At 48.7% G+C, this 12,799-nt stretch overlaps 1 protein-coding gene across 1 annotated transcript in view; it reads left to right on the top strand.

The window, feature by feature from the left end:
- The window catches only part of CDH23 (cadherin related 23), a 510,961-nt gene extending 501,711 nt beyond the window's left edge, over positions 1-9,250 (top strand). The window contains exons 61-68 of the mRNA XM_084634348.1: positions 498-618; positions 1,061-1,140; positions 1,776-1,816; positions 2,271-2,331; positions 4,344-4,473; positions 5,058-5,180; positions 5,707-5,820; positions 8,019-9,250. Of these exons, the coding sequence (XP_084490474.1) occupies positions 498-618; positions 1,061-1,140; positions 1,776-1,816; positions 2,271-2,331; positions 4,344-4,473; positions 5,058-5,180; positions 5,707-5,820; positions 8,019-8,342 (994 nt within the window). The 3' untranslated portion in view covers positions 8,343-9,250. The remainder of the gene's footprint in view (positions 1-497; positions 619-1,060; positions 1,141-1,775; positions 1,817-2,270; positions 2,332-4,343; positions 4,474-5,057; positions 5,181-5,706; positions 5,821-8,018) is intronic.
- Positions 9,251-12,799: the final 3,549 nt, after the last annotated feature.

Here is a 12,799-nt window from a genome sequence, read left to right as displayed (position 1 = left end):
AAACATGCATTAGTGACACAAGTCTGATCATGACTGACTGGTCAGTGTAAACAAGGTGAAGTCATATTTGGCATTGTTTCCAACTTAGGCATCCTGCCCCCATCTCTAGAGCAGTGAAGGCAATGAAATAACACCTGCACATACCCCACTTTGCCCCAACTGCTTCAGCTCCACCAACAAAGCTTGTTGCCAGCACCAGAACAAGTGGCCATCAGACTCCAATGTTGACTTTTTAAGAAACATCTGCTAGCCCTGAAATCTGGTTAGCTTGCTACACAGCCAGGCACTTGCTGATCACCTCATTTTTAAAGACTCTTCTGGTACCATCCAAGCTGCCCAAAGCAACATGCACTTCTGCCTCCCAATGCCATTGTGCCCTGGACTATATGGAGGAGGGTTCAGGATCTCCTGGGATAAACTCTTAAAGGGTATTTCTGGTGGTCAGGAAATGAGAGGAGCCCCTATTCAAACTTCTGCTCTCTTTTCTTTCTTCCTAGAGTGATCCAGATGATTGATGATAATAAGGAGCAGCTGCGGAATCTCTTCAGGAATTACAACGTGTTGGACGTGCAGCCTGCCATCACTGCCAGGGCCCCAGATGACCTCTCAGCGCTGCAGGTAAAGGAGAGGAGCATCCTTGATTCCTTGCCTGCCTGTGCCATCCACCATTTCACGTCCCTGCAAATCACTTGGTATGGCTGTCCAGCCCACCCACTGGGTGACACTGAAGGAAAGTGCCTCTTGCACTTGCAAATTGCCTCCAAATTGCCTTTTTTTTAAAAAAGAGGAAAGTGGTATTTACAGCTGCTGACATGTGGCAGAAGGAATTATTTCTCCAGGAATTATGTCACCCAGTGGAGTGGGATGAGTTGTTGCTTTACTGCATCCACTAGCAGGTGATGGACTGTCCCTTCTCTACAGTATGTACTTTCTTCCTTTGGGCTGCTAGTGGGCCTAAAACTTGGAAATATTTCTTCTTGTATTAATATCCTGCTTGTTTGCTCTCCATCTGCAGGTTTAAAATTGCTCACATCTGTTACAAATAATTTATCTTTTCTAGATGGCAATTATCATCCTGGCTATTCTCCTCTTCCTGGCTGCCATGCTCTTCATCCTCATGAACTGGTACTACAGAACAGTGTGAGTAACCCTAAGCACCTGGGACTGCAGGACAATGCAAGTATATGAATAAACCTAAATGTCTGGATATTATAGAGCAGAATAAATGACAGCAATAACCTGAAATGACAGAACATCATGAGTAACCCATGCAACCTGGGAATGATAGGCCAGAATGGCTAATTTAAGATCCTGGGTACTGCAGGGTGAAATGATGGGCACCAATTTTAAATGCACCTAGTCTTTCAATGGAATTCAGGCTCGTAGCTCACATATTGCTGAAAATATTACTTAGGAGCCCAAGAAGCACAATCCTTTGAGTAATCCTGATGTAAAGGATCTTTCTGCAGTGACTGGAATAATATACCTACAGCGAGAGACTACAAATGTTAGAGCTCCAGCCAAGAGAAGAAGGCACCATCTGAGCTAATAGATTGTTTTTGAGAACGTCCTGAAACCATAGGCCATGTCCTTGCTGTCTAGCGACCTATGACTGTACATGGGAAGAGATTTGCAAGCACTGTCCCATTTCACGTGATTGTTCCTCACACTTCTCTCCATTAAGTCTTTCTTTCTTTCTTTCTTTCTTTCTTTCTTTCTTTCTTTCTTTCTTTCTTTCTTTCAATTGACTTAATTTTTTTCCTTTTTTTCCCCAGACATAAAAGGAAATTAAAAGCTATCGTGGCCGGCTCAACAGGTGAGAGACTTTGGGGTTTTTTTTGTTGATATAACAATATGAGATTCTTCCTGAAGACATGCAGGCTAATAAATATGCGGGAAATAGTGTGAAACATAGATATTGGGCAGTGGGGAGAAACCCAGGAATCTGTTGAAAGAGACTTTGGGCTGCTAGTGGGCAATAAATTAGAAATGAGTTTGCCTCTTCATTGGTAGTAGATGGATAGATATGACATTGGGAGAATTTTTTTAGTTGCCAGAGCTTTGAGTTATCAGCCCCATAATATCTCGCCCATTGGCATTGTTGTTTCCTTCAAGATCTAGGGTGCTGGGTGTTGTTTTCTTCACGATCTAGGGTGCTTTCCCTTCTCTCCGTCAAAACAGAAGTGTGGATTTGTGCCCACAGCCATGCTGTTGTCTTTTACTTAGCCTATATAAATGTCAGTCTAATCTATACCTGCTGCCTTCCACAGGGAACCGAGGCTTCATGGACATCATGGACATGCCAAACACAAATAAATATTCCTTTGATGGGTGAGTTCACAATACTTTTCTTGCTTTTCACAGTTCGCTCTACATGACACAGCAGGAGGAATCTCTGGAATTCCATGGGCAGAACAAGTGTTTTAGTACCACCACTGGCTTCTGCTAGCACAGGGGTCGGCAACCTGCAGCACGCATGCCAAAGGCAGCACGCGAGCCGATTTTTACTGGCACGGAATCCCAGACTGGCAGCAGGCTGAGCGGGGCTGGCGGCCGGGACCCGGGCTGGGAGGAGCCGGCGGACGGAACCCCAGACCGGCAACGGGCTGAGCCGCTCAGCCTGCCGCTGGTCTGGGGCTCTGTCCGCAGGTGTAGTGTATTAAATTTCCCCCCTGTAGGAATGTGCAACTGGCAGAGCACCAGGACTGGCAGCTGTAAGTAGTACACCGTAAGTAGCACATTCCTACGGGGAGAAATTTAATGCACTACACCATGGTAGAGAAGGCTGTGCCTCCACAAACAGCTGGCCCAGTTTCTGCCCCCTGACTGCCCCCCCTCATAACCCCTGATTCATCCAAACCCCCCCCCCCACGCACACACACACCTTGTCCCCTGACCACCCCTTCCTGGGACCCCCTGCCCTCTGACTGCCCCTCTCAGAACCCTCCACCCATCCAACCCCCCCCCGCTCCTTGTCTCCCGACCACCCCCTCCCAGGACCCCCCGCCCCTTACCACCCCCCACAACCCCACCCCCCATCCAAGTCCCCTGACTGTCCTGACCCCTGTCCACACCCCCGACCCCTGACAGGCCCCCTGGGACTCCCACGCCTATCCAACCACCTCTGTTCCCCGTCCCCTGACCATACCGCTCAGAGCACCGGGACTGGCAGCCATAAGTAGTACACTGGAAGTAGCATACTCCTATGGGGAGCAATTTAATACACTACACCTGGCCCCACTCAGCCCGCTGATGGTCTGGAATTCTCAAAATAGGTTCTCTCACCCCGTATCAAAAATTACACTACAATTAGCTTAAAAACTTGAAAACTTAAAAACATTGTATATTACAGAAATCGTTAAAAAATGTATAATGTTAATAAAAACATAGGTCTGATGCAACAAAGTAGTTGTACTTATGTGCCTGTGCTTAGTTTGTGTTTTCGATGATTTACCTTCTAAAAAAATCTCGCATGTTTCGCACCCCCAGAAGTGGCATCTCAAAGGGGTGCGTGCACCGCAGGTTCAGAACGACTGCACTAGACTGATAAGATCTGCATTTTAATTTAATTTTAAATGAAGCTTCATAAACATTTTTAAAACCTTGTTTACTTTACATACGACAATAGTTTAGTTACATAATATAGACTTATAGAGAGAGCCCTTCTGCAAACGTTCAAATGTATTTCTGGCACGCGAAACCTTAAATTAGAGTGAATAAATGAAGACTCGGCACACCACTTCTGAAAGGGTGCCGACCCCTGTGCTACCACTTTCAACACAAATCATCTCACTTGCCACTGAAAGCTAGGATTCCACAGCCTGGTAGTATCAGGAAACACCGTAACATTACTTAGACCTGGACCTCTCTTGCAAGTCATCCTTCGTATTAATCCAGCACCCTCAGCACCAAAGCAGTGCAGACTTGTGGCACCTACTGATGAACGGCAGACACAACGGAATTTTGAAAATCACTTGCAGGCAGATGTTACAATTCTACAGTTTATCACCTATAGATTCTTACAGGAAGGGGTCTGGGCCAGGTGGTTTTTGCTTGAAGTTGTTGTTTAAATGCCTAATCCAGGCTTTTAGAATTAATTGTACAGAAATGCCTCCTAATTTAACTACAGCTTGAAGGCAAATGGAGGATTGAAGCGAATTCATATTTTGTGTGTGATGGAAGGAGGAGGTATGACCTTGTCAGAATCTGTTTTTTGGGAGGAGTGATTACAGTGCATAAAACCCCTAGAGTTGAGCAATGTGTTATTTTCAGAGAAGCAGCAATAGCAGGGCCCATCTCACTGTCTCCCTTCATTCACCTCAGCCCTTTGTGTGTCTGTGTAGGGCTAACCCTGTGTGGCTAGATCCTTTCTGCAGGAATATGGAGCTAGCCGCGCAGGCAGAGCATGAAGATGACCTGCCTGAGAACCTGAGTGAAATCACAGACCTATGGAACAGCCCAGCCAGGACTCATGTGAGATACTGCCAGCTTATTCTTACTTTCGGCGGGGGAGTGACAGCTCAGTCAGATTCAGATGGCCTGAGTTCGCATCTCACTAATACCAGTGCAAATCAGGAGTAATTCCATTGTAGTTAATAGAGCTACCCCAGCCCGCCCCTTCTGCCCGAGGCCCTGCCCTTCCTGCCCCTCTTCCCCCACCACAGCCCAGAGGGCACACACACCCCTAGGCCGCCCGAGCATCCCTGGCCCTGAGTGTGCGGTGTGGCCCCCCAGCCCCGGAGCACAGGGAGAGTGGGCAGCATGGCCCCCAGCCCCGGAGCGCAGGGAGGGCCGATGGGCGGTGCGAGCACGGCTCCAGCCACCTGGAGTCCCTGACCATAGGCCGGCCCCAGCCCACGGCTCTGGGGGAAAAAGCCGGCCCACAGCCCCGCAGAGCACCAAGTGGGAAGCAGGAGGGGGCCTGAGGGTGGAGCGTGGGCAGGATCACACAGGGCTGTTTGGGAAGGCACAGACTCCCCAGCCTTTGATACCCACCACCTATGGTTCTGGCCCATTTTTGCTGAGGTTTTCTTTTCAGAAACTCCTGTCCATTGTAGGGAACGTTTGGAAGAGAGCCCTCTGCTGCCAAACCTGATGATGACCGTTACCTGCGAGCAGCCATCCAGGAATATGACAACATTGCCAAACTAGGTCAGATCATGCGGGAAGGACCCATCAAGGTGAGTGGTGTTGTCTTCCTCCATTTTTGTCCAATAGCCTTCACATTTCAGTCCTTTGCCATCTTAGTCATTGTCCTCCTTTGTGAAAGGAGCAGGAGACAGTGAGGTTTCCAAATAGCTCCAGATTCGCCGCAGCTCAGAGGAACGTTGCCCTGACATAATCCAGTGCAGACTAGTCTTTGCTGCATGTACCGATTGGGAAACTAACAGGAACGCAGCTCTGAAATTCACCCATCTAGACACAGCACAATCTTTGAGCAGAAAACCAGCCTTGGCATCTAACTGTTGTGACAGCCATAGCAAATGCACTATGGCAAATCCCATGTTTAAAACATGATAGCACTGGATTGACATAAAGCACATAGTTTCTTTTGAGATCATTTTTTGTTTAGGGGAAAGTGCCTGCCTGGTTCCTCTTGGATGGAGTTAGGTTCACACCTGGACTTCCTCACTGAGGTTGTTTCAGAGTTTGGGGCTGGCGGGGAGGAGCCCCTGTATAATCTCTCCTGTTGCCCCCTCCATCCAGGGCTCTCTCTTGAAGGTGGTCTTGGACGACTACATGCGGCTGAAAAAACTGCTTGCCCAGAGGATGGTGCATAAAGCCACCACCAGTCAGGGGGACCAGTCCTCGGTTACCGAGGTAGAAAGCGTGTGCATGGACATGAGAGGAAATGCTTGCTGTGCCCTCTGGAATGGAGTGTCTGTTTCCATGCCTTTGACCTGCTCTAAACTCTGCTGGGTGACCCTTTTGCCCCCTAAAGTTGTGTGAGCTCATGGCTGCCAGTTTAACCAGATGCAGGGGAGGGAGCTCCCTCCTCCTTACTGGAGACCATATTCACAAAAACACTCTGACTTGGCACAAAGAGAGATTCCAGCCGTAGCCACATTCCTGCCCATGTCATCACCAAGGTGCAGAATGGAATGGTGCTGGAATACAGTGGAGTTGATGGCATGCCACTCACCAGAGTATGTTTCCCCCAGGATGGGTCTGACAGCAAGACAGTGTCTTTCTTTCCTCTCTAAATGTCCACGCTGACCCTTCTTTTCATCCACCGGTTAATGTGACATCCCACCATTAACCGGTTCCCCTTTGTCCTGTTTGCTTGGACTATTTGCTCCTTGGAACAAGCCTTTAGAATATATCATTCCAATAATAATAGTTAGCTGATCAGCCTCTCCGTTTCTACAGCGCTCTGTTCTCCTTGTTCTCTGACATTGCTGCCTGCTCATTCAGCATCTCATTTGGCGGCTCTCCTCCTCTTGGCCCCACACATGTTGGTGTGAATCAGAATTTTGTCCTCTTCTCTCGTGGCAGCATCTTCTACTTTCTCAGCTTCAAGCTCTGTCTCTGTGAGGGATTCCCAGGCCTGCGTCTCTCTGGGTCCAGTCTCACATCTCCTCCTGCACTTCCAACCAAAATCTCAAACTCTCTCTCCAAAGCACAGGTTTTTGTTTTTCCTCCCCATTCATGGCCATTTCATTTCCTGTGCCCCCTATGCTCCCGTCTTCCAGGCTTGCCACCTCTCTCATTCAGCTCCTCTTCTTCTGCCCTCAGGCCAGATTTCTACTCCTCCCTGGTGTTTGTTCTGTAGAATATTGTCAAATATCCATCCTTCCTTCTGTATGCTCACAGCTAAACCGCGGCCAGTGGCAGCTAGTGGCTTCTGTTAATGGTGGGGCTGCAGGGAGCAGAGCCCACTCCCCTGCTTTTTTCTATCCCCTCACCAACCCCCCACCATTGTAGGTTAAGCAGGTTTTCAAAGTGGAGAAGCTGAGACCTGGCTGTGGAGGTTATGGGGAAGGGTTTGGCAGATGGGGGTTGATGGAGAGGTGAGAGGAAAAGAGGCGCCTCTTCTACCACCTTCCCCCTTTCAGAATGAAAATCTGAGAGACCTTACTATACAGGGCGGGGTGGGAGACAACAGGAGTTAGCCTCCTGCTCTCCCTCCCCACAAACCCCCAGCTCAGAGCCAGTTCTTACTTTCCTAGCTCCCTTTAATCTCTTTCCCCACAACTCTGAACCCACATTCACACACAGCCCCATTCCCTCCACTCACCTTCCCTCAGAATCCCACTCGCTTGTCCTCAGTCATGCTGGCAAACCCACCCCTCCCACTTAAGCCTCCTCCATTCCCAAAGTCTCCTCAGCTCCCTTCAACCCAACCCCAGATTGTGCAAAAAGCTCCTTCCTCCTGGCCTCTCCTGCCTACGTTGGCCTTCGCTCCCACCGTCTGCCCCAGAACCCCCAGCCCTGGCACTCAAAAACCAGTGGAGTCTCTTTCAGGCCTGTCAAGGAAAAGTGTCTGAAAATCTACTGTTGAAATCTCCCACTTGAACTCACCCTATTTGCACTCTCCACTGCACAGTATTTTGCTCCAAGACCAACACAGCTCAGAAACCAATTCCATGAGCCTACTGTAATACAAATAATAAATACTTCATCATTTAGATTGCAAGCTCCTTGGGGGCAGGGTCTGCCTCAGTCTATATTTCTGTACAGCCTCTAGCACAACTTAGCCCTGGTCCCAGCTGAGGCCTCTGGGTGCCACTGAGGAGGAGTGGAGGAGCTCATAGCTACAGATTTTGTGTTAATGCTCATAGACCATGTAAGATCTACCTCAGATTCCAGTTTAGCTTTAAGACGTAGCAAAGAAAACACTGCCTACAAATATAGCTAGTGGAACCTGCTCCTCCTGCGGACCCATGCTTCAGGAAAAGTGGTCTAGGGCCTTCAGGGAGACAACTGGTAACCGGCAATGATGCTAAGGGAGGCAGGGGAGGGAAAGGGACACAAGTATTGGAACCCATGTTGTTGATTTGTGCTTGGGCTTCTTACAGCTGATCCAGAATGACCTGGATGAAGAGGAGGAGCAGAGCCCGAGCCAGGGGAGCCTTCGGTTCCGGCACAAGCAACCTGTTGAGCTCAAAGGCCCAGATGGTATCCATGTGGTGCATGGCAGCACGGGCACTCTGCTAACTTCTGATCTCAACAGCCTGCCAGAGGATGACCAGAAAGTGCTGGTTCGGTCCCTGGAGACACTGAACACGGACTGTGGAAGCTATAACGACCGCAATGCTCGCACCGAGTCTGCCAAATCCACCCCCATGCACAAGATGAGGGAGGTGATTATGGAGAGCCCACTGGAGATCACAGAGTTATGACTAGAAGTGTCGTCTCTCGTCTAGCATTCCAAGAAAGTGTGGCCAAGCAGACCGTCACTGCAAAAAGAAAACACAGACTCGGGGCAAGAGGGTAAAAGAGAACCTGGTGGCCTAATCACTGCCCCCGTAGTTCCCAAAACTAATCCCACAGAGATCGTCAACTGTTTTGTTTTGATACAGCAGCCTTGGGGAGCCTTACCGTGGTGGAGGGCTCTCGGGACTGTGCTTTACTAGACGCGCACATCATTTGATCATTAAATTCATATTTTTTTATTTTTTTTAAAAATATAAAAGATTAAAAGTTTCAAAACAGAAGAAGGGAAGCCCTGTGGAATCAAGACACAAACTACAAATGTTTAGGTTGCAAAAAGACCTGCACCCAGTGGGTACAAAGACTCAAGACATGCATGTTTCCTAGCTCCTCAACTCGCCCATGGCTGCATCCTCCTACTATGCATGGGACAGGAGCACATCACACCAGGGTGGGAGAAGAAGGGTCTGGGGCTGGTGTGGCATTCCAGGAAGCCTATAAAGGGAGTCTGAATCTGTTTGGCATTAATCTGTGTCATCACCTTTACAGGAAGAGAAAATAAACCGAAGACATTTCTCCATTTTGCTGGCTTACCAAATCGTATATGACGTCAACCGGAAACAGACTGACATTAACTTGGGTTTTGAATGTAGAGTGTTCGTGTGTAATTTTTTTTGTTTGTTTGTTTGTTCCGTTTCTAATAGTAACTTGTTGAGAGTTTTGGGAATGGTCTGTTAAATGAACCAGAAATACAATATGGATTTGGTTAACCTGTCCATTGTTATTTCTTTCTCACTACCAAGGGGCACTTCACTGGGGAAGGTGTTGTTTACATACCTCTGAGTGCTCACTCATCTGTGTATACACTGCTGTATATCAGCAAAGAACTATTATTACTGAATTTCTTGTTGTGGATTAAACACAGAATAGTGTGTGGCCTCACTCCGTTTCTCTGCTCACATTTCCCAATCTGCAACCCTACAGGAAGTGGCAAGAATACTTTAATCTCTACCCCCACAGAACCCTAACAATACTACCCAAAAGAGACTCCTTTCTAACAGACTTCTAGCAAAGGAATGTAATCCCTTTGAAGAAGTCAGTGTTATTCCACAGTCCTGCAGGCATGCTGCTGAGCAATAGCATGCACATGGTACACACTGGAGCCAGCTGTGTCGCATGACATTGGGTTTGATGTGGGAATCACCTGGTGAAGTTCTATGGCCCATGGTATGCAGGAGGTCAGACTCGATTATCATAATGGTCCTTTCTGACCTTCAAAATCTCTGAACACATTATTAACGTGTAGGACACATGGTAAGATTCAGCTTTAGCTGAAGTCAGGCCATAATGGGGACATCTAGCAGAAGAATATGGTGATCACAGTAGATGCAAGCCAGAAAGAACTTCAACTACTACTGCGTGTGCCTTGGGGGGGAGGGGAACAAAAAGCTTGTCCCACTTGCAGGAAGTTTTTATTGTTAGAGAAGTTTTAGTGCAAAATCAAAACACTGTAGAAAGCAACTGCATCTCCTTCTCTACGTCCAGGCCCCCGTATCTACAGCTGGGCAGCAGCAACTGGAAATGGCTGATCTTGAAGGGTCCTGACTTCTGAGTTAAAGTGCATCAGCTCACAAATAAGTTCTGAATCCACCTTAGGTACACCTCCCTGTAGTATCTGAGCGCCACGGGTGTGGTATCCCTGGCACAAAGCGAATGTCATTCATTCGTTACAAGAAGGCAGGAAAATTGAAACCTCCCCTCAGGACGTAGGGTCCCTTACAAAATGGCTATTTGATATGACTGACCATTGGCATGGATTGGTCACAGCTGCCCAACCTCTCTCTGTTACACAGAGTCCGCATTGTCATATGGCGCTCCTCTTCCCCAACCCCTCTGCTAATGCAGCACCTCCTCCCAGGAAGCAGGAGATGAGTTGTTAGCCCTAAAGAGATTGAGGCTGAGTGAGTTCACTCTCTTTCACCCTGGGTAGCATGGCTGCAGCATGCGCTTTTTCTTTCTGTTTCTCTGCCTAAAGAACGAAAGAGACATGAGGACAGGAACACAGCAAAACCCTTAGAAAAGGCCAGGGGAGTTTGCAAGCCTGGGGACAATTAGCTGCTTCATCGCAGGGCTAAGTGACGCTCCATCAGCCTTGCTTTCCTGGCCACATAGGATAAGGAGCTGTCACTAGCGCTGTCCGTCTGGCCTCATAGGTTCCTCCTTGCCTCACAGTGGGGCCTCTTCTATGTTCACGCCGAGAGGCCTTCCTCCTAGACACCACCCCCCCAGGGTATTGTCCTATTTTCCAGCCATCCTTTTGACCACTCAGAGACTGCGTTTTCCCTCAGGAGAACACGCATCTACTGTGCTTTTTGTGTCCTGAGTGGACCTTGTCTTTCATAGAATATCAGGGTTGGAAGGGACCTCAGGAGGTCATCTAGTCCAACCCACTGCTCAAAGCAGGACCAATCCCCAATTTTTGCCTCGGATCCCTAAAGGATTGAACGCACAATCCTGGGTTTAGCAGGCCAATGCTCAAACCACTGAGCTAAACCTCCCCGTTTAAAAGGTGCTGCTTGGTTTCTTTTGAAGAACATTGGGTAAGTCATGTAACATCTGTATCAAATGACTTGGGCAAGAGAGCAACAATCACACTGGCTTACAAACACTGCATCTAAGATGAGCGACCCAGGCCCCCCGAGCCACGAGGTAGCAGGGCAGGGCTCCGGCCACTGCAGGGAGCCCTGGGCCCTTTAAAGTGTCCCAGGGGCTCCTCACAGCGGCTGGAGCCTCCGGGCTCTTTAAAGCGTCCCCCCGAGCCTTACTGCTGGAGCCCTGGGGTAGTGGCAGCAGGGCTCCAGCGCTGATTTAAAGGGTCAGGGGCTCCAGCCGCTGCAGGGAGCCCCGTGCCCCTTAGAGCACCCCTCCAAACCCCTGGGGCTCCCCACAGCAGCCAGAGCCCTGGGGTATCGGCAGCAGGGCTCCAGCGGTGATTTAAAGGGCCTGGAGCTCCATTGCAGTGGCAGCGGCCAGAGCCCTATAAATCGCCCCTGAGCCCCAGGGCTCCCAGCTGCCTCTGCAGCTGGTAGCTCTAGGGATGATTTAAAGGCCCCAGGGCTCCCATCCTCAAATGCGATTCACCCATCCAGGGGTGCACTGGCAACCTCCTGCATGAGCATGCACATGCCTCCAGCCTCAGTGTTCACTGGCTGGCTGAGACATTTATTGTTCTTTGAGACCTTTTAAAAATGGACACTGTAATATTGAAACATGAGGTTATGTTCTCCAGCAGGCTGGGTGTGAACACTGCAGACACCTCATGGGTAAAACAGAGCAGGGCATCAGAGAGTAAAAGAGATGGCACAGGACGTCAGAGAGGAAAAGAAGTTCAGAGGGCTGAATGTGAGAAGTGGGAAGCTGAAAATACTGTGTTAAGTACTGGAATAAAATTGTGTCCTAGAGCATGATTTGAGTGGTCAGTCCTATCTAAAGCCAGATAGGAGAGGTTTAAGGTGAGCTCTGGGAGGCATAGCCACTGTTATGGTTAAATCTAAGCACATGGATAAGTCTTCTTTGTGACATGTGTGATTGGTGCATATGGTATGTCCTGTTATTAGCCAGTTTAAGCAACACTTCTGGCGTGGGTGCCAAGGTGAAGGATTCGGCCATGGGGTTGGGTGTGTGAACCACAGCCAAGCCCTTTACAAACTCCAAGATGCTGAAGTCATTCATATTTTAAATAGAACGTGTCAAAAAAATGGGGTGGCCTTCTCCCCCAGACAAGGTCAATTTTCAGCAAAAATTCAAAAATATTAAGACTGAAAAGCAACCACATTTGATTTGGAAAGGCTGGTGTGGTGCCCCGTGCTCCTAGTCTCTTCTGGAGGCAGGACTTCCTTGTTGGACTACATCCCCTATGACCAAACATGATTTCCTCTGTTTGTGAGGGGATGCAGTTCATCAGGAGAGACCCTCGCCCCCGTGCATTAGTCCATCCAGGGCCCCCCCCCATAGAGGAAAATGAGGCTACAAGACAACTGAACGATACTTCTCAAGGAACTGCAGCAGCCATGGTTTTGGCCAAAATATTTTGACCAAAAAATTGAATTTTTCTGCGGGAAGCAGATATTTTTGTAAAAAGTTTAAATGAATCCAAAACCCCAGTTCTCCACCAAAAAACATCCCGGAATATAAACCTCTTGGGACCCCAGCACCTCAGACCTCATGTGGGAGCGAGTCTACCACCCAGTGGGAATAACCTGCTTCAGCAGAATAAAGGCTGCAAGAGGAAATGGCCAACAGCAGGTTTTCACTGTAATGAGGCAGGCGTGACAGCCCCTTCCCTACCACTGACAGGCCCACGGAAGCTCCTTGAAATGGAACAAAACAAAAGAAAAAACAAAAAAAAATGATTTTTTCAAGTTGC

The sequence above is a fragment of the Lepidochelys olivacea genome (genome assembly GCF_965140295.1).
Source record: "Lepidochelys olivacea isolate rLepOli2 genome assembly, chromosome: 7".
Classification (NCBI taxonomy): Eukaryota; Metazoa; Chordata; order Testudines; family Cheloniidae; genus Lepidochelys; species Lepidochelys olivacea.
This window is presented reverse-complemented; position numbering and strand designations above follow the sequence as displayed.